Source organism: Gopherus flavomarginatus, chromosome 4 (assembly GCF_025201925.1).
Source record: "Gopherus flavomarginatus isolate rGopFla2 chromosome 4, rGopFla2.mat.asm, whole genome shotgun sequence".
Lineage (NCBI taxonomy): Eukaryota > Metazoa > Chordata > Testudines > Testudinidae > Gopherus > Gopherus flavomarginatus.
The window spans coordinates 32002126-32025747 of record NC_066620.1 but is presented as its reverse complement, the minus strand read 5'-3'; the positions used below and the strand labels follow the sequence as shown (position 1 = coordinate 32025747).

General features: G+C 38.7%; 1 protein-coding gene across 19 annotated transcripts in view; it reads left to right on the top strand.

The window, feature by feature from the left end:
• Positions 1 to 23622, top strand: part of NRXN1 (neurexin 1) — a 1267446-nt gene that overhangs the window by 1048137 nt on the left and 195687 nt on the right. For all 19 annotated transcript variants that reach the window (XM_050951741.1, XM_050951740.1, XM_050951749.1 and 16 more), the window contains one exon: positions 296 to 467. In XM_050951741.1, the coding sequence (XP_050807698.1) occupies positions 296 to 467 (172 nt within the window). The remainder of the gene's footprint in view (positions 1 to 295; positions 468 to 23622) is intronic.

The window sequence follows — 23622 nt, the reverse complement described above, 5'->3', positions numbered from 1 at the left end:
TAATTTTTTTTCTTGGTGAGACCCACTGGGAAAAGGAGCATACTCAGTTGGTGAAAGTAACTGATTTAGAATATCAATTATCCATGAAAGAGATGTCCCAGGTCAGTGAACTGTCAGGAGTTTTGTCACTATCCCGTGTAAGCCTTCAGAAGTTAAATCTGAGGAGAGAAGCTGTTGTTAGGAATCTTTCCCAGTAGAACGCACTCTCTAATTCTCAGTAAAACAGCTCTTAATTAGTACTTCTTCTTCTTCTTCCTCCTCTTCTTCCTTTTTTTTTCTTTTTCTTTTTAAACAGCACCAGGGAAAAATTGGAGTTAAGTTTAATGTTGGAACTGATGACATCTCTATCGAAGAGATCAACGCAATCATTAATGATGGAAAATACCATGTAGTACGTTTTACAAGAAGTGGTGGCAATGCCACATTACAGGTGGACAGCTGGCAAGTTATAGAACGTTACCCAGCAGGTAAGAAAGTAAACAAACATTTGTGGAAAAGGGAGTGGAGGAGTATTTGGAAATGTGATTTGCTTTGCTTCTGCATTAATAAAATATTGACTCCTTCAAGATGCTCTTGTAGTTAATTGGGTAGTCAAAGAGTCATGAACATCTTGCAGTTTGTGATGATGGCATTTCCTATCTTTTGTCAAATTTAAAAACATCAGTGAAAATGGAGAAATGTAGATGTCAAGGCACAAAACAGACAAGTTCCTTTTAAAATTTGTTTTATTCTTTATTGGATCATTGTACTTAGACATAGAAAAGGCTTTGACAAAAGCAACATGATAAGCCTCCCAAAAATGATTATGGGAAAATGTGTATTGAAGAAAATGTTGTCTGTGGTCTTTTAATAACATCAGGCTTTTATAGTGCTTTGAAACGTATGAAATCAACAGATCTAGAAAGAGAAGAAAATACATCAGTTCTTAGCTGCATACACAAGTAATCAATTTAAAGCACATTTAGTTAAATACAATATATGGATTCAATCCTATAAAAGCTTTACTCATATGAGACATCAATGGGGCCACTCACAAGAAGAAAGGGTTTCCAGGATCAGGCCTGAATTTACTATTCAAATACTGTGCCTTGAAGAAGAATGTCTGCCATTAATATTATTAGTTTTTAAAGGCATCAGTTTTTCAGATATACAACATGTTTCTTATTTAAAATGACTGTTGAGCCATTAGTGGTAATTTGCAAATCTGCACATTATCTGTGGACTATTTTTGTGAGTGTTTGTGTTAGTAAATCAAAGGCAGAAAGCCGGAGATGTAAATGAAAGCTAGTCTGCTTAGCATATTTGCTAGTTAATCTTTTTAGCTACAAATAAATGGTAGAGTTTTTTATCTTTTAAAATAAAGAAAAAAAGACTGTCCGCTTCTTTATGGGTTTATATTTTAATTACAGAGGATATCAAATGCATCCCTTGTGCTAAGAATGAATTTATTATACTTGATTCAACTTTTTTTCCTTTGCATTTGAGAGGATCCTCTCAGTTTTATACCTCAGGAATAGAAAATTGCATAGGTGAACAGTCTCTTGTGGATCAAATCTGGGAAAATGTTCATATATAAAACAAAAATGGTGTAGAAAATCTATACAAAAGGTGGGTCCACATAGCAAGGTCTGTGTGCCAATATGTTCAACAAACTAGCATAGCAACAAACTTTAGAATAGTGATATTATATCATAGAGAAAAGCATATTGTGTGTGTGTGTGCGTGCGCATGATTTTCCCCAAAGCTTTTTAACTTTAACAGGGTTGGAGGGTAAGCGGAGGCTGGGATAAAGGGAAATGGAGTGGGACTTTAATAAGAAGAGTAGACAGGGCTTTTGGAGAGGGCAGAGGAAAGGGATGCTCGTGTTGATTATTATTATTTTCCTTTACACTGGCTGCAATCTTTTGCGGCTCTAAAGTAGCCATCCACGAAAATGCTGAGCAGCATCTGAGCCATGAAGGCAGTGATATGGAAAAAGTCTGACTTTAGAGCAATATCCCGAGCCCTAAGGAAGGAAACAAATGTTAACATACTGATAGCTCCATTTTGCAGAAATGAAAACATGCAACATAAGATGTGTAGTACTGGCACTTTAATATACAGAATACCCTAACGTTCCCTTTTAAAAATAAGGAAATGACCATGCCCAAGACTTCAGTTACATTTTTTTTTAACTTTCCATAAATTTACAACATACTTAGATTTTTGTGCGAAAGATAGTGGCCAATTTCTCTAGTGGAATGTAAGATCATCTGAGAGTCACCTCCATGTGCTGCAGTACCGACAATGGTGAGTGCTAAAATGAGAACACTTTCCTTTTCATGAAAAATCTTATCTAGATTGTTGTGTGGAGATAGAGTTTCTAGATACTTTCTGTAAAACGATAAAACATTATTTGCAGTATTTCTGTTTATATTTGCTGTCCCCACAGTAGATACAGTTGAGGTCAATTAAAGCCACTCTTTCAGACAAAGCTCAGAATTTCCTTGCTTGTTTTATTGTTTGACTGACCCACAACCATTGTAAGGTTTTAATTTTCCTTGAGTTTTTATCACTAACATCATATTGCCCTTCTTCATGCAATAACATCGTCTTCAAAAGTTGTTTTCTTTCTTCCCCCCTTCTAACCAACATATCATCTTTCCATACTTCTGATTTTTCTCATGTTATTTCATCTAATGCTGAGCTTTTGCTATGCCTTTCTTCAGAACGGCATAGTTTCTTCATATACTCGCATTGATATCTCAGTTTGAGGCATCAAACCAGCTCAGAAGAGTGTGGATACCTCCAAACACGGAATAGTTCAGAAGTGTGCAGGATTGATTTTTCTCTAAATATGTAAGTGGTGCCATTTTGAGAGCTATCACCCCAGCTCTCCTGAAAGCAGTATTTCTAGAAGTGAAGTCTTGAAGATGTCAAACATTGCAGGTTGGCAAACACAGTTATATCTCCTGCTATATCCATTTCAGAAGTGTTGCTGTTATTAGTATTTTAAGGATTGACAGGAACACTTAACCGTCCTGACTACTCAATGAACTAGCTGATATATCAGATGTTTGGTGGGTGGAGAAATAGTAAAGGATTGCTGCATTATGGGACATTAACTTTCATTTCAGTGCCCAAAGATATGGGTCTCTGCAGTTTCTGTTTTTTGAGATTTTTCTATCTAATTTTATAAAGCACCTCTCACCAAAATATTTAAACACAGATTTACCCCCCTTCTTGCTTCTGTATTGTTTAATTAAGAATAAATCAGAGTAGCAGGTTAATTAATAAATCTGTTATTTTTAAATGTACAGTGAATCTCTTTTTCTCTAAAATATGTAGAAACATCTTCCTTCCAGTTTCCTACAACATGCCACATGATTCATTCTCCTTCTATTACTTTACAAAAGAAAGATTATATTCAGAGTTATAATGTTTTAGTCTAAAACAGCAGGGGTAGGCAACCTATGGCATCATGCAAGCTGATTTTAAGTGGCACTCACACTGCCTGGATCCTGGCCACCGGTCCAGGAGGCTCTGCATTTTAATTTCATTTTAAATGAAGCTTCTTAAACATTTTAAAAACCTTATTTACTTTACACACAACAATACTTTAGTTATATATAATAGACTTATAGAAAGAGACCTTCTAAAAACGTTAAAATGTATTACTGGCACGCAAAACTTTAAATTAGAGTGAATAAATGAAGACTCAGCACACTGCTTCTGAAAGATTGCCGACCCCTGATTAAAAGATATTAGGTGAAGATTTTCCACGAGGAAACCTGTACTTACAGACAGGTTTGTTTTAATTTCATTGCCTGTGTAGTATCTTAGCTACCTTCCATTTTGCCAGAGTGTTGTTCTTTCTCTTATTGTGCCTCTTAGCAATTTTACAATAATCAATCAGAATTTGTAGATGACTAAACAGTGTAGCTAACACTTCATGCGAGGCTATCATTTTCTCACTATATGTTTACTAGAAGTCAGAAAAACATACTTTGAAGTGATCATATAAATTCTTCCCAAAATAAACTGTGAAATAAATATTCTATTTAATAAAATACATATGTGCATGCGCACACATAGTGTGTGTGTGTGTTTATGCTGATATTTGTAGAGGAGGATGTGAACACACGTAAACATATAAATTTGAATTCTGTTTCTTTACAGGCATAACAAAATAAAAGCAAACATTGGAAAAATGGGAAAGATGTAGCCAAAGTAAATATAGAAACAAAAATAATATATAAATTAATGCAACAAAATGTATTATAGAAGAGATGTAACACTCCTTTTCCTACTAAAGTATCTAGCAGCTAACTTATTCAGTGCCTTAAGGCCTCTTTAGTCACCTCCCAGCCAGTGAGATTTGGCACCAGACCTGGCCTTTTTTTGAGTCTTCTCTGCAATAACCAGTATTTTAGATATGGGCAAACTGGTATCTAAGCAAAAAGCTGTTGTCCCAGAGGAGACAGAGAGGGGCCTGGTACTGCAAGATGAGATAAGTGATATGCCAGTAGAGCTGGGAATGGGCAAACTTGCATTTCCAGACAACCATCATGGATCTCTAGCCCATCTTAACCATCTTAGAAAAACATAGCTGAAATACAGCTGTCCCTGTCTGCTGTACTGTGAAGCACCCCTTGCCAAAGCCCTGTCTAACTCCTCGAGGTCTGACACCATTACAGTCTCTCCAACACAGATAACACAAGAAAAGCTGCCAAAAAACGCTCCCAGAAAGAGCAGTTTCCGTACCACTGAAGCAAATAGGACCTGCATAGTGACTGCGTGATACAGATCCTGCTGGGGTTATGATCAAGCCAAGCCCTCTAGGAACCTGCACACCCTAGATCACTTGTATGAGTTAGAAAACACAGCTATGCTGGCATAAGATTAAATCCCAATGTGGTTTTGTGTGTGGTGACATGCCCTTCTGGATTAATGCAGCTGAGAACTTGGGTATGAGTCACATAGTAAAGGCTAAGAATCCTGAAAACCTGATGTTGTGCTAGGGCCTCTCTCAAGATCTTAAGTTATCAATCTTTCTGCCAAACCCAAAGCAGTTAGGAGCCAGGAATGGGGCCATCATGGCTAGACCTCATCTAGATGCTCAGACCCTCTCCAACTGAAAATGAGACAGAGCATTAGCAATCTGATATCTATTCCTGGGACGTGACTGACTCTAAGGTAAGTGTTTAGAGTTAGACATCATAGCACACAAATGTGCACATGTTGCATAACCTTAGGAGATTTTCTGGCCAAGCTGTTAATATGGACCACTGATTGAGTAGGAACTGCTTGTCTATATATTTCTTCCTCCACATCATAACTTCAATATGACTAGAAAAAAATCCCTAATGGGTGATATCCTATAGCAGTCCCAAACCAGCCCATGCAGTGTCCATTACTCTGCACACCACTGTCCTTGGAAATATACTCCCAATCCAAAGTCCCACCACCACATCTGAATAGACTTGAAGGTCTGTTGCTAGGATCCATTCTGATTGCCAGGAAAGATCATTCATCTCCTTCAGAGCCATTCCCAGTCTTGCAATTGATCCTTCATTTCCCTGGGTAGTCTAATGAGTGGGAAACATATTTCACCACTGTTGTGACTGCCTCCACACAGGTTCAGAATGCCCAACATGGGATGATGACATGAAATGTGGATGCCTACACAATGACTGCATTTGCTCCAGGATAATCTTGCAATCACCTAGAGCTATTACCAGCAGCTCATGGAGCTTCAGAATGTTCTTCATGTTAAGACAGCATAGGTCTGCCAGGGTGTCCAATTTGATCCCAAGTGAGATGTTACAATTGCTGTCTGAACTCACAAATTTAGAGGAGTAGTGCCCCATTGCTTGTGGGAAGCAAGACCCCAAAAGAAGCATAGTTCAAATGAAAATGGCCACTGAGCTGGAGAAACCAGGAGCAGACCTCAGATATAAAGGGTCTTACTGCCCATTCCCAAACTTGTGGCCACTGTAAGGTAGGCATAATCCCCTCCTCCCCATCAGATGGAGCATCCTTTGTCCCTATACCCTTCGTCACTTAGGCTCTGAAAACTAATGTGGGACCAGTGAAACTAGGCCTGCTCGTTAAACTCCAGTTCTTCCCAGGGAATTACTATAATGCAGAGAGGGCAGGAGATATGATGAACTCCCAGGAACCCTCCACCTAGCGAAACAGAGAAAGTAAAATGCACAATATGGGTAAACATTTATGTGCAAAAGGGATTGTCATCTCTCTACTTGGATCTAGGAGGCATCTGGTCCATGGTTCTATAGTTCTTTGGTTTACCCAGTAGAGGTTAATCCTGCGATACTTGAGAGGCAAAACTCATCAATGTGCTGTAATGAATTTCACATGTTCAAGAAGTCAGCTTTCCTGGGATTCTATTAATCTGACTTCTATACCTGGGAACTTCCACAGGTAACTCCCATTACTGCTAAATCTATTGTAGATTGATAGAAGGGATAGAGGAGAACCAGTGAATAACATTTATTTTGACTTTCACAAAGCCCTTTGTTAAAGTCCCTCACAAGAACCTATTCAGGCAGAAAGCAAGATGCCGTGGGGAGAAAGGTAAAGTTTTTTCTAGATCATAAACTAGCTAAGAGACTGAAAGCACAGGGCCAGATTCTCAGCTGGTTTAAATCATTTGTGTAAATCCATTCACGGCAATAGAGCTATGCTGATTTATACCATAGACAATATATTTATTACAAATATTGAAAAGGGATGGAACAGTGAGATGGCAATAGTTATAGATTACACAAATTTAGGTTAGTCTATACTGGAGAAGATGGCACAGGAACCTGTAAAGATAGGCGAATCGGCATCACAATAGCAGGTGGAAATCACAATTGATGCATGGAATGTAATTCACATTGGTGGGATAATTACTACTGCTGGGATCTAAATTAACTGTAAAGATTCAGGACAAAGACCAAAGTGAAAACCTCCTCTCAGTGTGCAGTAATGGTCAAAAAAGCAAACGTGATCTTAGAATGCATAAAGAATGGGATAAAAACAATACTGAAAATATAAAATTATTATGTAAATCAGTGGCACACTCTCACTTGGAATACTGTGTTCAGTTCTTGTCGCCTTACCTCAAAAAATTATAGCAGAAATAGAATGGGTTAAGAGAAGGGTGACAACACCCGCATGGCCCTACAATATGCCAATATTTTTATGGCTGACCTGGAACAACGCTTCCTCAGCTCTCTTCCACTCACACCCCTTCTCTACCTACGCTACATTGATGACATCTTCATCATCTGGACCCATGGGAAGGAGACTCTGGAAAAATTCCACCACGATTTCAACAGCTTCCACCCCACCATCAGCCTCAGCCTGGACCAATCTACATGGGAGGTCCAATTCCTAGACACCACGGTGCAAATAAGAGATGGTCACATTAACACCACCCTATACCAAAAACCTACCAACCGGTATGCCTACCTTCATGCCTCCAGCTTCCATCCTGGGCACATCACACGATCCATTGTCTACAGCCAAGCACTGAGGTACAACCGCATCTGCTCTAACCCTCAGACAGAGACCAACACCTACTAAATCTCCACCAAGCATTCTCAAAACTACAATACCCGCACGAGGAAATAAGGAAATAGATCAACAGAGCCAGACGTGTAGCCAGAAGCCTCCTACTGCAAGACAAACCCAAGAAAGAAACCAACAGGACTCCACTGGCCATCACATACAGTCCCCAGCTAAAACCCGTCCAACGCATCATCAGGGATCTACAACCCATCCTGGACAATGATCCCACACTTTCACAGGCCTTGGGTGGCAGGCCAGTCCTCGCCCACAGACAACCTGCCAACCTGAAACATATTCTCACGAGTAACTGCACACCGCACCATAGGAACTCTAGCTCAGGAACCACTCCATGCAACAAACCTCAATGCCAATTCTGCCCACATATCTACACCAGCAACACCATCACAGGACCTAACCAGATCAGCAACACCATCACCGGTTCATACACCTGCATGTCCACCAATGTAATATATGCCATCATATGCCAGCAATGCCCCTCTGCTATGTACATGGGCCAGACTGGACAGTCTCTATGGAAAAGGATACATGGACACAAATCAGATATTAGGAATGGCAATATACAAAAACCTGTAGGAGAACACTTCAGCCCTCCCTGGACACACAATAGCAGACCTTAAGATGGCCATCCTGCAGCAAAAAACTTTAGGACCAGACTTCAAAGAGAAACTGCTGAGCCTTCAGTTCATCTGCAGATTTGACACCATCAGCTCAGGATTAAACAAAGACTGTGAATGGCTTGCCAACTACAAAACCAGTTTCTCCTCCCTTAGTTTTCACACCTCAACTGCTAGAACAGGGCCTCATCCTCCCTGATTGAACTAACCTCGTTATCTCTAGCTTGCTTGCATGTATATACCTGCCCCTGGAAATTTCCACTACATGCGTCCGACGAAGTGAGTATTCACCCATGAAAGCTCATGCTCCAAAACGTCTGTTAGTCTATAAGGTGCCACAGGACTCTTTGCAACATTTATTAAAGACATGGAGAAAATTCCCTATGAGGAGTGACTGAAACAACTGGAGCCACTTAGTTTAGCAAAAAGAATAGGAGTATTGTGGCACCTTAGAGACTAATAAATTTATTGCAGCATAAGCTTTTGCGGGCTACAACTCACTTCATCGGATGCATGAAGTTTAGCAAGGAAGTGGAAATGAGGGATATTGTAGGAGTATATAATAGAATAAATGATATAAAGTAAATTGAATACTCCGTGTTAGACTTGTCTCATAATACAAGATCAGGAGAACATTCATAGGAACTGAAACGTTTAAAAAAGAGAAAAGGAAAGGTTTTTTTTTAAATAGTCCATAATTAACTGTTTACTCACTGCCACAAAATATCAGAAGCCTAGTGGGATTCAGGAAGCCACGAGCTTAAAAGAATTCAGAAAAATCTGGATATTTATAGGGATACTGGGAACATCCTTACAATTACAATAAGCCAACAACTAACGAATGGAGTTAAGGATAAAATTGCCTTGATGGGCATGTGATTCCGCAATTGTCCGTTATCGATTTCTTTCATCTTCCTCTGAAGCATTTGGTACTAAGCACTGCTTGCTTATATGTGACAATTCCTATGTTCCTGTGTGAGATTAGGCCCCTTTTACAATGTCATACCACAGATCATGTAAAAGGTTGGTGGTAATAAAAATAGCAGTGTACTTTCCCCTCATATTTTGTTAGATCATCTTCTGCTGGAACTGATATCAGTTCAATGGAAAAAAAACCCAGCTTTACAAGATTACAAATTTTTCTATCCTTCAATCATTTTTATTCAAAGAGGCTGGCTACTGCCCAAACAAGAGTTTGCAGTAAGTCTCTTCTTAAAAAGTGGTTTCAATAAATTTCCTCAAATCAGCTTTTTAATTTGACAGATTATCAGAATTTTCTGTCAGATAATGCTATATAATAATGTTTCTCTGAGTCTGCAGACAGATTTTCTTTTTTATTTTTTTTTCATCAGAGATATCCTGGTAAAATGCAAAGGTTCATCCCTTCTTAGACTTGATAGATTCTGTAATTAAATTCAGATTTTGATAAAATATGTGGTTTGGTTGTCATTACTTTATCACAGAAGGTATAACATATTTCAGATAAATGCAATAAAATGACACAATGCTTCTAGTAAAGAAGGAGGAAGAAAATATCAAATGAGCAGTTTTCACGAAGAACAGTTATGAAATAGAAGAAACAGATCTGTATTCATTTTTGCTTTATGACAAAGGATGGTAAATATAACTGATTATAGTAATTAGATATGGGGTGAGGGGGAAACTGAAATCCTTAACAACATCACAGGGTCCCTGGGGATTCCTATAATTGTTAGAGGAAATGGGACAAAGAGGGGAATCAAACAATGCACCCAAGACTCACAGATCTATAAGGAAAGCTTCTGTAAAAGCTAGTCCCACTGGACATATCAGAAGCATCCTAGGAAGACCACTGTCTGTTAATGCTTTCCCTAAGTCAGACAGCAAAGCCTGAAGTATCAGCCATATGTGGAGAATCTTTTCTTCAGCAGTAATCTGTTTAATGTCCTTACCATCACATTTTCACATTTAATTCATCATTGCATGATTTACAAAACCCAATAGGGTACATTAAAATTACTTAGCCAAATCTGGAAGAGTTTCATACATGAAAAGAAAAATACAATACTAAATATTTTGTCAAATGTTTTTAGTTACCTTATAGCTTTCTTCATATTTTTGGATTCACTTACACACACATGTATATTTTGGACACTGATTCTGCGATAATTTGCTTTCTCTATATGAGGGCCACAGGCATCAGGACAAAATTATAGACCAATGCCAATCCCCCAGATGTATTATTTATTTATTTATTTCATGAAATAGTGCTCTATTTCTCTATCCTTTCAGCCTGGCCTCATCTATCTTGTTCACCTTACTCGCATGAGTATTTACACTGACGGCATTGGGCCCACTTGTGTGAAAAGGAGAATAGATTTGGGGGCCTCATTCTGCAAATTTGTAGTCACTTAATTGATCATATTGAATTTTGTGTCATCTAAGCACTCATGTAGATAATAATACAAGCTAGCATTTAGATAGTGTATTTCATCTGTGAAAAGCAGAGCACTTTTGCAAAGGAGGGTAAATATCATTATCCCTATTTTCCAGTTGCATCTTTAGCTTGCTCGCTCGATGTTACACAGTGAGTCATAGAACACAGGTCTCCCTACTCCCTGTCTCATGCCTATTCTCCATTGATTTTAGTGGTACTTCTTGTGTGTGAGTAAAGACTTCTTACATTAGTAAGGACTTGCAGCATTAGGCCTTTGACCCTAATTCTAGACCACTTACCTAATTGGAGAGCACACAGATTGCACTAAAACTTATATTAATGCTGCTCCACTGTCAACCAATAGAGTATGCAAGAGAGCAGTATGATAGATGCACTCTTTACCCAAATTAAACATGTCACTTTTGTGATGGAGATAGTTTTTGTTAATTCCTGGAGCAACTGTCAGGTTGCTGTGAGACCTGAGCCTTTCTCAGGACAGCACAAATCAGTGAGCCCTTCAGCCAAACAGTTTCTTATCTAAAATATGAAACACAAAATTAATTAATCTATAATGACATTGTATTTGAGTTGTTCCCCCAGATATGAGGTGTTCTTTTTTTGGTCACATTTGTACATGAGTCCCTGGTTATATTTTACTGGTATTGTGAAGTGTGACAGCAGAATGATACCTGACGACTTCAGGTCAAGAACTTCTATTAAGCTAACTAATTCAAAAACAGGCAATATAATTCATATCAGAATAGGCAAAATGACACTCTTCTTTATCCCAGATAAAATTTCAAGAGACCTAACCTAAGTTACTCAGGGGTCCATGAAGATATTCATCTCTCACTTGTGTGTTCATGCATATGCGCACCATGCAGCTTCCTCTCTCTTGTACCGCTACGCTACTCTTGACTCTTTTTCTTTACATTACATCAAGCTGCTTCCACTGCAGCATATTTAGTCTTGGCACAGTCTTAAGCCTTGCCAGTTAAGCAAGAAAAGCATATTTTAGAAAGGTGACCTCCAGAACCTTTAGTTTACCATGTTTTCAAAATGACAACTCCATTGTAAAAAATTCTGCAGCATTATTTAATCATATTTAATTTAATCATATTGGAAAAAAATTGTGAGCCTGGCTCTTCTTTTTGATCTTTCCAGGAGTAAATTACCTTGATTCAAAGTAAGATGTAGTAGTTATTCTGAACTAGAGGGTCATTTTGGCAGCATATCCCACCCATCAGGAAAAAATAGATGGCTTCCGTGATTTATCTGATCAAATGCTCTTATTCTTCTTCTGCATAATGCCCAATCTCCAATAAAGTGTATGTAGAGGTTTAACATACACCTGTGTACCAGAGGCACAATTACTACTATTTCTTTACAATCAGTGAACCAGTTTCTCGTCTCTCACCCATGTAAATTGGAGCAACTCAATTAAAGGCAGTGGAATTGCACAGATAAATTGGTGTAATTGAGATTTGAATCAGACCTATAAACTTTTGTCTTTAGTGCTGCATTAAGTTTAGTGGGCACTAAAAAGTTGAATATGAAACTAAAAAGTTGTACATATAAAGGCAAAATTGATTTTCCCCAATACAAAACTGATTAGTAATAATGGGCTACTTTATTTATAACTTCAGGGTGGTAGCTGCCTAAAAGGGAGAGGGATAATTCCAGAAAAATATAAATGCTCTGTTCAAAAGGACACACAATGCTAAAGGTTTCATTTAATGATGATTGTATATGGCATGCACTCTATTAAAATCTCAGAGCATAGGATATAATATTACTTTACAGCTCTTTTTATCCCCAAGTGCTTTTCAGCTTAGAGTCACAGTCTTGCAATTGTCTCATGCAATTTCCCACTGAATTGTCTATCTCTAAGAGAATGTTAAGAATGCACTGCTAATTATTCAAAATCAGGAAATGACAAGGTGTGGGTGCAGAAGCCAAATTTGTAAAGAAAGTATGTAGGTGCAATTTGTGCCCCCATCCCCCACCAGAAATATTACCCAGTCACATTCATAATCCCAAAGTAGGTTAATGTTTCTTCTAAAATAAGCAGTGAAATAGTTCAATTCTCATCTGCAGGTTTAAGTCAAAGTCTTGTTAAGAGGAATAAGCACCACCTCAAAAGGACTCAGCCAAAGAGAATTCCTCTGTCCCTCTACCTTTGTTACCTGCTATCACTCCATAGGCTGAATGACCATGAATTTTCTGTACACAAATCAAAATGGGGCGGCCTTCTGATTTTATCAAAAATGGGTATTTAATATTTTGCTTTATTGATAGTAGCAACCCACCTTTAATGATCTTTTAAATCTTAAGTGGGTATATTTCAGTCTTAGCCGTGAACATTGATTTCTAAGTTCTAGATAAAATCCTGAGTGTAAATGTTCAGTTTTGTATAAGGGAATAGCAGCATCTATGTGTATGCATTAGTAACAATGAGAATAATCAGAATAACTCACAGTTTACCACGTTGAAACTGTGCCGGCTAGTTATTGATTTCAAGCCAATAAATTCACTTGAAGTTATGAGTGTGGATCGATGATAGGATATGGTCTTTCCTGTGAGTTCTATATACATTTATGAAACCAAGAAAGTCATTAATATATTATTAATAAAGAATCTTGCACATTTTTATCTGTTAATATACTGTCTGGTTTGAGCTATGTGTTTATTTAATATTTTATCATAGTTAGCACCAAGCCTTTAAAAATAAAAATACCTAATACTTAAATAGCGTATTGTACCATATTTTAATCATGCATTAGTGCTTTGTGTTAATAAAGATACTTGAATTTATAAAGCAGGGAAGATGGTAATATCCTTACCTAATTTCTTTAACATACTGTGTTTCAATCTATTGTTAAAAAGGTCAAGTAGTTTCCTGAGAGAGAGTGGATTTGTAAATTGTATCAGCAGAGCCATTTTCTTTCACAGATTATTCATTTTCCTATTTAACTTTTGTAAGTATTTTAAGGGAGGAGCAGAGTCCACCTTTTTTTTTAAATGCATGCACTTGGAAATGGATTTTGTAAAAGAAAGGGAAAAATTAAAAGTATTGGTGATTGGCTGCTGCTTAAATATTTCCTTGCAGATTCACAGGGACTTAAATGGTTCAATACAGACTGTTTTGTACTTCAATTATTCATCACAGATTCACTCTGAAAATGAAGCCACTGATTTAAGTGCCTGCATAGATTTATGTGCCTAACTTTAGGTTATTTACCTTTGCAATTTAGCTTTACTTCTTTTAATACAGAGTAGCCTCTCCCAAGGGAAAGGATTTGAGGCAAGAGGTTCAGTAATAAGAACCTGAGGACCTTGTATCATCTGCTGGGGGTCAGGGCCTTCTGCATACAAGACCTCACTTTGAGCCCTTCTGCCTTCGACTCTGGCTCCCAAACAGTCCAGGACTATCTTACTCCTACTGCCCTCTAGAACCACCAGAGGAGGGATCAGCAGCCTGGAGAAGATTTGTTTAGGCTCTGATTCAGCAAAAGGACTACTAACAGGCTAATGTTAAATACGTGTTTAAGTGCTGTGTGAATCAGGGCCTAAATCGCTATTTAAGTGGGTTCCTTGTCCCACTCTTGTTCATAGAATCGTAGAATATCAGGGATAGAAGGGACCTCAGGAGGTCATCTAGTTCAACCCCATGCTCTAAGCAGGGCAAATCCCCAGCTAAATCATCCCAGCCAGGGCTTTGTCAAGCCTGACATTAAAAACCTCTAAGGAAGGAGATTCCACCACCTCCCTAGGTAACCCATTCCAGTGCTTTACCACACTCTTAGTGAAAAGGTTTTTCCTAATATCCAACCTAAATCTCCCCCACTGCAACTTGAGACCATTACTCCTTGTTCTGTCATCTGCCACCACTGAGAACAGTCTAGATTCATTCTCTTTGGAGCCCCCCTTCAGATAGTTGAAGGCTGCTATCAAATCCCCTCTCATTCTTTTCTTCTGCAGACTAAACAATCCCAGTTCTCTCGGCCTCTGCTCATAAGTCATGTGTTCCAGTCTCCTAATCATTTTTGTTGCCCTCTGCTGGATTCTTTCCAATTTTTCAACATCCTTCTTGTAGTGTGGGGCCCAGAACTGAACACAGTACTCCAGATGAGGTCTCACCAATGCCAAATAGAGGGGAATGATCACATCCCTCGATCTGCTGGCACTGTCCCTACTTATACAGCCCAAAATGCCATTAGCCTTCTTGGTAACAAGGGCACACTTTTGACTCATATCCAGCTTCTTGTTGACTGTAACCCCAAGGTCCTTTTCTGCAGAACTGCTGCCTAGCCATTCGATCCCTAGTCTGTAGCAGTGCATGGGATTCTTCCGTCCTAAGTGCAGGACTCTGCACTTGTCCTTGTTGAAACGTATCAGATTTCTTTTGGCCCAATCCTGTAATTTATCTAGGTCCCTCTGTATCCTATCTCTACCCTCCAGCGTATCTACCACTCCTCCAAGTTTAGTGTCATCTGCAAACTTGCTGAGGGTGCAGTGCACGCCATCCTCCAGATCATTAATGAAGATATTGAACAAAACTGGCCCAAGGACCGACCCCTGGGGCAATCTGCTTGATACCGGCTGCCAACTAGACATGAAGCCATTGATCACTACTCATTGAGCCTGACAATTTAGTCAGCCTTCTATCCACCTTATAGTCCATTCATCCAGCCCATACTTCTTTAACTTGCCAGCAAGAATACTGTGGGAGACCATATCAAAAGCTTTGGTAAAGTCAAGAAATAACACATCCACTCCTTTCCCCTCATCCACAGAGCCAGTTATCTTGTCATAGAAGGCAATTAGATTAGTCAGGCATGACTTGCCCTTGGTGTATGCATGCTGATTGTTCCTGATCACTTTCCTCTCCTCTATGTGCTTCAGAATTGATTCCTTGAGGACCTGCTCCATGATTTTTCCAGGAACTGAGGTGAGGCCGACTGGCCTGTAATTCCCTGGATCCTCCTTCTTCCCTTTTTTAAAGATGGGCACTACATTAGCCTTTTTCCAGTCATCCAGGACCTCCCCCGATCACCATGAGTTTTCAAAGATAATGGCCAATGACTCTGCAATCACATTCACCAACTCCTTTAGCATGCTCAGCACCATGGACTTGTGCTCATCCAGCTTTTCTAAATAATCCTGAACCACTTCTTTCTCCACAGAGGCCTGGTAACCTCCTCCCCATGCTGTGCTGCCCAGTGCAGCAATCTGGGAGCTGACCTTGTTCGTGAAGACAGATGCAAAAAAAGCATTGAGAACATTAGCTTTTTCCATATCCTCTGTCACTAGGTTGCCTCCCTCATTCAGTAAGGGGCCCACACTTTCCTTGACGTTCTTCTTGTTGCTAACGTACCTGAAGAAACCCTTCTTGTTACTCTTAACATCTCTTGCTAGCTGCAACTCCAAGTGTGATTTGGCCTTCCTTATTTCACTCCTGCATGCCTGAGTAAAATTTTTATACTCCTCCCTGGCCATTTGTCCAAGCTTCCACTTCTTGTAAGGTTCTTTTTTGTGTTTAAGATCAGCAAGGATTTCACTGTTAAGCCAAGCTGGTCACCTGCCATATTTACTGTTCTTTCTTCACATAGGGATGCTTTGTTCCTGCAACCTCAATAAGGATTCTTTAAAATACAGCCAGCTCTCCTGGACTCCTTTGCCCTTCATGTTATTCTCCCAGGGGATCCTGCCCATCAGTTCCCAGAGGGAGTCAAAGTCTGCTTTTCTGAAGTCCAGGGTCCATATTCTGCTGCTCTCCTTTCTTCCTTGTGTCAGTATCCTGAACTACCATCTTATGGTCACTGCCTCCCAGGTTCCCATCCACTTTTGCTTCACCTACTAATTCTTCCCTGTTTGTGAGCAGCAGGTAAAGAAGAGCTCTGACCCTAGTTGGTTCCTCCAGCACTTGCTCCAGGAAATTGTTCTCTACACTTTCCAAGAATTTCCTAGATTGTTTGGGGGGAATGTATGTTCAGATCCCAGGGTCAGAACAAGACATGGGCAATTGTCTGTGTTCCCTCCCACCACCCCGTACAGATTCCTTTCCCCACAAAGTTCCTCTCTGCCCCACTTGCAGAGAATCATAGAATATTAGGGTTGGAAGGGACTGCTGAAGGTCATTTAGTCCAACCCCCTGCTCAAAGCAGGACCAATCCCCAGACAGATTTTTTGCCTCAGTTCCCCAAATGGCCCCCTCAAGAATTGAATTCATAACCCTGAGTTTAGCAGGCCAATGCTCAAACCACTGAGCTGTCCCTCCTCCAGAGAAGAACACCTGCCCATGGTGGGTCCAATCTGCATGTGGTTCTCAGGAAGGTGATGACTGTTATTTTTCACTTTCCCCCTAAAAAATAACTCCCCAAGGCCTGCAGTTTAGGAAGTATTATAGGAAGGCTTGGCAAAATTCAATTTATATATAAAATTTTGATGGATAATGATGTTTATTTTTAAGCTTTTTTTCTATTTTTAGCTATTTAAATTTTCACAGTTACAGAATATTATTTGAAGGTCAGACGATAATTATTTAATGGCAGTAGATGTTGAGATTCAAAAAGGTTAAATACTTCTGACCATTAAAACACAAAATACATAAAAGTAAATATATTTAAATCAAACTCTAATAAGTTCTCAAGCACCATTTTTCTTACTTAGCCAATCTGTAAATTTTGATTATTATTGATGGGAATATTTTTTCATCAGTTTGTGTGTGTACGGTGAAATCAACTATTACTAACATTTACTGATAAAAATGTCATCCTTCCAAGCATAATTACAGGAGAAGAAGTTTTAACATGGAAATTCAGGCCATTTCACTGTGATAGCTTCCAATGTTGTTTTTAATACAAATCTCAAGTCAAAATAAAATGTCCATGCTCTCTAATTCCCAAGCTTCTGAGGCCTTTTCTAACTTCCCCTTGCTCCCTGCCCCTTCTCCTCCTCCCACAAAAAAAAAGTCTTAAATGAAGCATAAACATTTTCAAACCAAAATCTTGTCTGGGAAAAATTACAGTGAGGTGGAGGATTTCAAACAAGCTTTGCAGAGCATGTCTAGGTGTATACCTATTGAAGGAGCCAGTGCTGAACACCTATGTAAGATGCCTAACACCTACCTAAGAAACTAGTGCCTAACACCACTTTGCTGCTGTAGCTCCCACCTGGATTGCTCACAGTCTGACAGCATGCGGATCATACCCTGAGTGTCTGTGCACAGCCACAACCGTGGTCTAGCAGTTCTGACCTTAGCAGCCTTTCAGCAAACACCAGCCACGCTCTGGCTTCCAACAAACTTGATTTCTTCTTGCAGGGTGACTCCAACACACTCCCAGTTTCAAATTTTCCTCCAAAATGTGTGTTCTGCATGGTCCAGTCCCTCCAGGACAGTTCAGGTCCATTTTAGGTCCCTTGCCCCTGTAAGGGAACAGTATACAACCATTTGCTTCTTTAAATGGAGTTATCACACTGCCTGGTTTAATCACAACACTGGATTAAAGAATAAAGCAAGTTTATTTAACTACAGAGAGAGATATCTTCATCAATGACTTAGATGTTGGCATAGAAAGTACGCTTATTAAGTTTGCAGATGATATCAAACTGGGAGAGATTGCAACTGCTTTGGAGGACAGCGTCAAAATTCAAAATGATCTGGACAAATTGGAGAAATGGTCTGAGGTAAACCGGATGAAGTTCAATAAAGACAAATGCAAAGTGCTCCACTTAGGAAGGAACAATCAGTTTCACACATACAGAATGGGAAGAGACTGTCTAGGAAGGAGTATGACAGAAAGAGATCTAGGGGTCATAGTGGACCATAAGCTAAATATGAGTCAACAGTGTGATACTGTTGCAAAAAAAAGCAAACGTGATTCTGGGATGCATTAACAGGTGTATTGTAAACAAGACACAAGAAGTCATTCTTCCACTGTGCTTTGCGCTGGTTAGGCCTCAACTGGAGTATTGTGTCCAGTTCTGGGCACCGCATTTCAAGAAAGATGTGGACAAATTGGAGAGGGTTCAGAGAAGAGCAACAAGAATGATTAAAGGTCTCGAGAACATGACCTATGAAGGAAGGCTGGAAGAATTGGGTTTATTTAGTTTGGAAAAGAGAAGACTGAGAGGGGACATGATAGCAGTTTTCAGGTATCTAAAAGGGTGTCATCAGGAGGAGGGAGAAAACTTGTTCACCTTAGCCTCTTATGATAGAACAAGAAGCAATGGGCTTAAACTGCAGCAGGGGAGATTTAGGTTGGACATTAGGAAAAAGTTCCTAACTGTCAGAGTAGTTAAACACTGGAATAAATTGCCTAGGGAGGTTGTGGAATCTCCATCTCTGGAGATATTTAAGAGTAGGTTAGATAAATGTCTATCAGGGATGGTCTAGACAGTATTTGGTCCTGCCATGAGGGCAAGGGACTGGACTCGATGACCTCTCGAGGTCCCTTCCAGTCCTAGAGTCTATGAATCTATGAATATTTTACATGAGTACAAATAGAAGGCATTAAAGTCAGAAATGTCACTAAAGATAACATGCTTTTCAGTGCTAAAACTTAACAAACTAGACTTGATTCAAGATCAAATCCTCACCACATGCTCCCAGCAACAGGGCTGACCGAATTTCAAGTCAAGATCTCTCCCAAAGTTAAATGGCTATATCCTTTGCCTTCTTAGTAAAAGAGAGCGAGAGAGACTTTGGGGTGTTTTTGCCCCTTGCTTTATAGGCCAGTCCTCCTTTGAAATGCATTTTCCTGAGGTTTATCCCGAGATGAAGTTCATTCCCACTGTGAGGATGTCTTGTCCTTTGTCTTCAGGAAACAGGTTTGCCCACTCCCCAGACCTCTCCAGTAACCACATTTCAGTTATAATTTCAGCTTCTACTTAACATTACTTACTTACAGTACTGAAACTTTATACCAAACATTACTTATACTTTACATTATATGTAAAGTTATACTAATATACTAATAACTTTACATATCATGTTGCTACATACATTTCATCATGATATTACTGACCAGTGAGTTATTAGTTTTCAAATGATACCTCACGAGGCATATTTTGTACAATACAATAGTGTGTAGGGTCTGAATACAGGGGGTGCAGTAAGTAAGGCTTACAAGTAAATGAGAACCAAATTACTATACACAGGGTATAATTCAGGACAGAATTTAGCCCAAAAGCCCTCGTCCACCAGCTGCTCTTTGTGGACAGATCCCTCCCTGACAATAAGGCTTCTTGGAGGCTGTGAAGTGATTCATCTGCATGGAGCAGCTTGCAGATTTGAGGCCTAAATGTATGTCTTTAATCAGACTGATAAATATTTCCTTAGTTGCAAATGCGTTCTCACAGATGAAAAAAATGAATCACACTTCATAAAACATACCAGAACTGTAGACACCACACATGAACTGATATGGAAAATGTTATTGGCATTTTTTTTTCTTTTTTTTTTTTTGGTAGGAAACCAGCATTATTTCACTGGTTAGCAAATAAAAGTAAATCAGTGCTGGGTGACTCCCATCCATTTGCATGGTGACTCCCAGACCAATGCATGGTGGACTGCTCATTATAGTACTTCACTACTAAAGCACTCCTCTGCTTTTATCTTGCCGAGCATCTATTTCTATTATTTACAGTTTCTGTTGCTATACCTTGCCAAAAGCATTAAAAAAGAGTGTGTACAAGTTTAAACCTTTCCATTTGAAACAGATTATTCTTTTATACTAAAATATCTGGAAGGCATAAATACACAAATTGAAATGCCACTTTTAGACGTAGCTGAAAGTCTAAAACTTGCTTTGGCCAAAGGGTAGTTCTTTTGCTGTGCTGCTGACATGGAACAGATTTTTATCTCCTAAATGCCATTTTCTATCATTATGGGTGCCTTTGGCTTTTTACTTTGCAAGGACTTGTCTAAGTAATGACCTCTCTTTTGTTGTTTCAGTTGGCTTGTGTGTAATCATGCATAACTCTTGGAGAATGAGCTGACACAGTTTAGGACAGATGTAATGATTGTGACAAAGCACCGGTATGGTCCAGTGCACTGGGGAATAATGGTGTCTAACTCACTACCATTAACATGCATCTTGAAAGAAAATAGAACCGACATTTATCATTTTCCCAATTGCATCCACTTTATCTTATTCCCTGTTAGCTAGGGTTGATTATTTTGGATTTCTTTTGATTTTTATGTCACTAATCATGTAATGATAGGGAAATTACCGTATGCCTTACGTGTCTGCACTAATGTTCACAGAACCCTGTGTTGCTTCTAAACATAGTTTACTAGACCAGTTCAATTGTAGTAGCTTTATTTAATACAACTAAGGGCCAAATTCTGTTCTCACTTACAAACTGTGCAACCTGAGAGCAGAATGTTTGCCACTGGGAATTAATTTTTCCATTTGAAATTATTTTATGTTATGATCCAGAAATAATGTATGAGTGTGTGTGTGTGTCTCCTAATTAAGTATAACTGTATTACAAGTGCTAAGGACAGAATATGACACAATTATTAGAGGGTTGTTGCTCGTATTGTTAAATTGTATTATGATCAGTGAATGAAAAAAATATTAAAAGTTGCATACATGTGTATGTGTGTGTATATATATATATATATATATATATATACACACATGTATGCAACTTTTAATATTTTTTTCACTGATCATAATACAATTTGACAATACGAGCAATAACCCTCTAACAATTGTGTCATATTCTGTCCTTAGCACTTGTAATACAGTTAAACTTAATTAGGAGACTTGTGTGCAGTTAATAAGATCTTTCTTACTTACTGATGACTTCTACTTGAATACGAGATAATCGTGGGGACGCTGATTGATAGGAACATAAAATAAGAGTTGAACACAATGTTTCTCATTTGCTATTGTTAAGTTATATAATGTGAGTATTATTTCTGTCAAGTGACATTCTGTATAACAGCTCTCTGCCAATGTGAAATGAGATTGCTACCCGGGTGACATTCCATTGTCATGTTTGGTGGTTACTATCTCAATCCTAGCTAATTTTAAGGACAATAAGTTTGAAATAGCCTTTGAAGACAAGGATGATGTTATTCTTTGCTTTTCAGCTATTGAAAAACTTTGAATAAGAAACAGTCTGTAGTTGAGTTATGGATAAAGTCCTATAGGAAAGGCAACCTTCTGTGGTGTGACATTATGATTTAGAAACAGTCCAGAGTCCTAATACCTTAGAGAACTGCAAAATGTCACTCAGAGGATGATGTGGGACATGGTACTATACTTGTAACAATTCATTTTTTATAGGTTAATCTTGCTCCTTAATGATTCCTATCTGTTTTGCTGCGTATTTTAGCACCAGCCATACAACATTAGCTTCTTAAATGCTGCATAGTCAGTACAAAGGATCTTTTTAGAAAGCTTGATAACATAATGTGACCTTTAATTTATCGGACTAGGCCCTATGTTTTCTTATCTCATTGTTGCTTTTCATCATCTCTTGCTTGCTTTTGATATAATACACCAACCTCTGAAAACTAAGGTTTGAGCACTAGACAAACAAAGGAAGATATCACATAATTGATGAAACATGACTCAGGAAGAGCACACTGTTACTTTAATCACTAATTAATCCAGTGGAAATATATCAAAATCAAAACACACACCAGAAGGTGGCTGGTTTGAGCCAAAGAGGCTGCCACACCTCATAGCAGTGTACCAAAAGGTTAATAAGAGTTTGCAGTGATGACATTTGAAATGTTTAAAAATATGGTCTAAGATGAGGGCCCACTTCATATGCAAGCATGAAGCAAAGAGCCTGTATGTGAACATAAGAAGTTAAAGTACTATTTGGAAGGTCAGTGGTGGTAATATGGAATTGCAACCAAGTGACAAATCTCATTGTTTCAGTATGTCAAATAACTGGGCACATTTTCAGCCCAATCTGATTCTTTGCTTTCTGCTGAGTAGTGTTGTGTAGTAGTTTTTTATGCTGCCAAAAAGCCATTGTATTCCACCCCAGAGGTGGCTATATTTCACTATAGTGGGTGAAGTAATTTCTGTTTAGGTATCTATTGTTCTTTATCGAGCATTTGGGGATGCTTTAGGGTGAAAAGCACCATAGAAATCTGTGATACTCTGATAGGAAATTGGTAAAATCAAGGGTGGTACTGCTTTTGGTTTTGCAAAATCCTAATTGACCAGGTTTTGGTTTTGCAATATCATGAATCTTTGGGCACAGAATTCTGTTTTGCCTGAATTGCTTCTCAAATGTCTCAGGGAAGGAAGGCATTTGGACAAATGGAAAGGATTTAGACAGCCTCTTTATTAAAATGATATATTCTTGAGGGTAAAGCACCAAAAAGAGCAAATTCTGAACACTCCCCTTGCCTGGAACACACAATTAAAACACTGGTAAGAGGTTAGCACTGGTAATACATTCATATGTTTTCACAAATCATAGGGAATTATGGCAATAAATAAGTAAATGGAGGGGAAACATCCTTCAATATCTTATTTTCTAGGTATGTTTTTAATTTGAAATATCTGATAGACACTGTAGTGTCTATAGTGCATCCTATCTGGCTATTCAGCATCAATACATGTGGCTCTCTTTATTAAACTATTCCATTGAACAGGGCTGTATAGCATGATCATGGAGTTTGAGAGCTCATGCTAATAAATTCAGAGTGAAGACTGGTCCATCTGATAAGTAGTTTTTTTAAAATGTATTTTATTTGTCTGTTTAGGTCCCATCTATAGCCACATACTGGTGTTTTATTTTATTCCATCTATTTACTTAGGACCAGATTCTGACATTTTTACTCATACTGAATAGATGAGTGGTTCCATTAGCTTCAATGGGGCTACTTGAGGAGAAAGATACTATCCTAAGTGAGCAAGCATTGTAGAATTTGGACTTTATTTATTTGCTGCACTTGCTTTAACTAACTTTAGAGCTGCTTGTCCCTTGAATTGTCTCTGCTGGCTGATTGACAGGTCAGTTCAAGATGGCCCA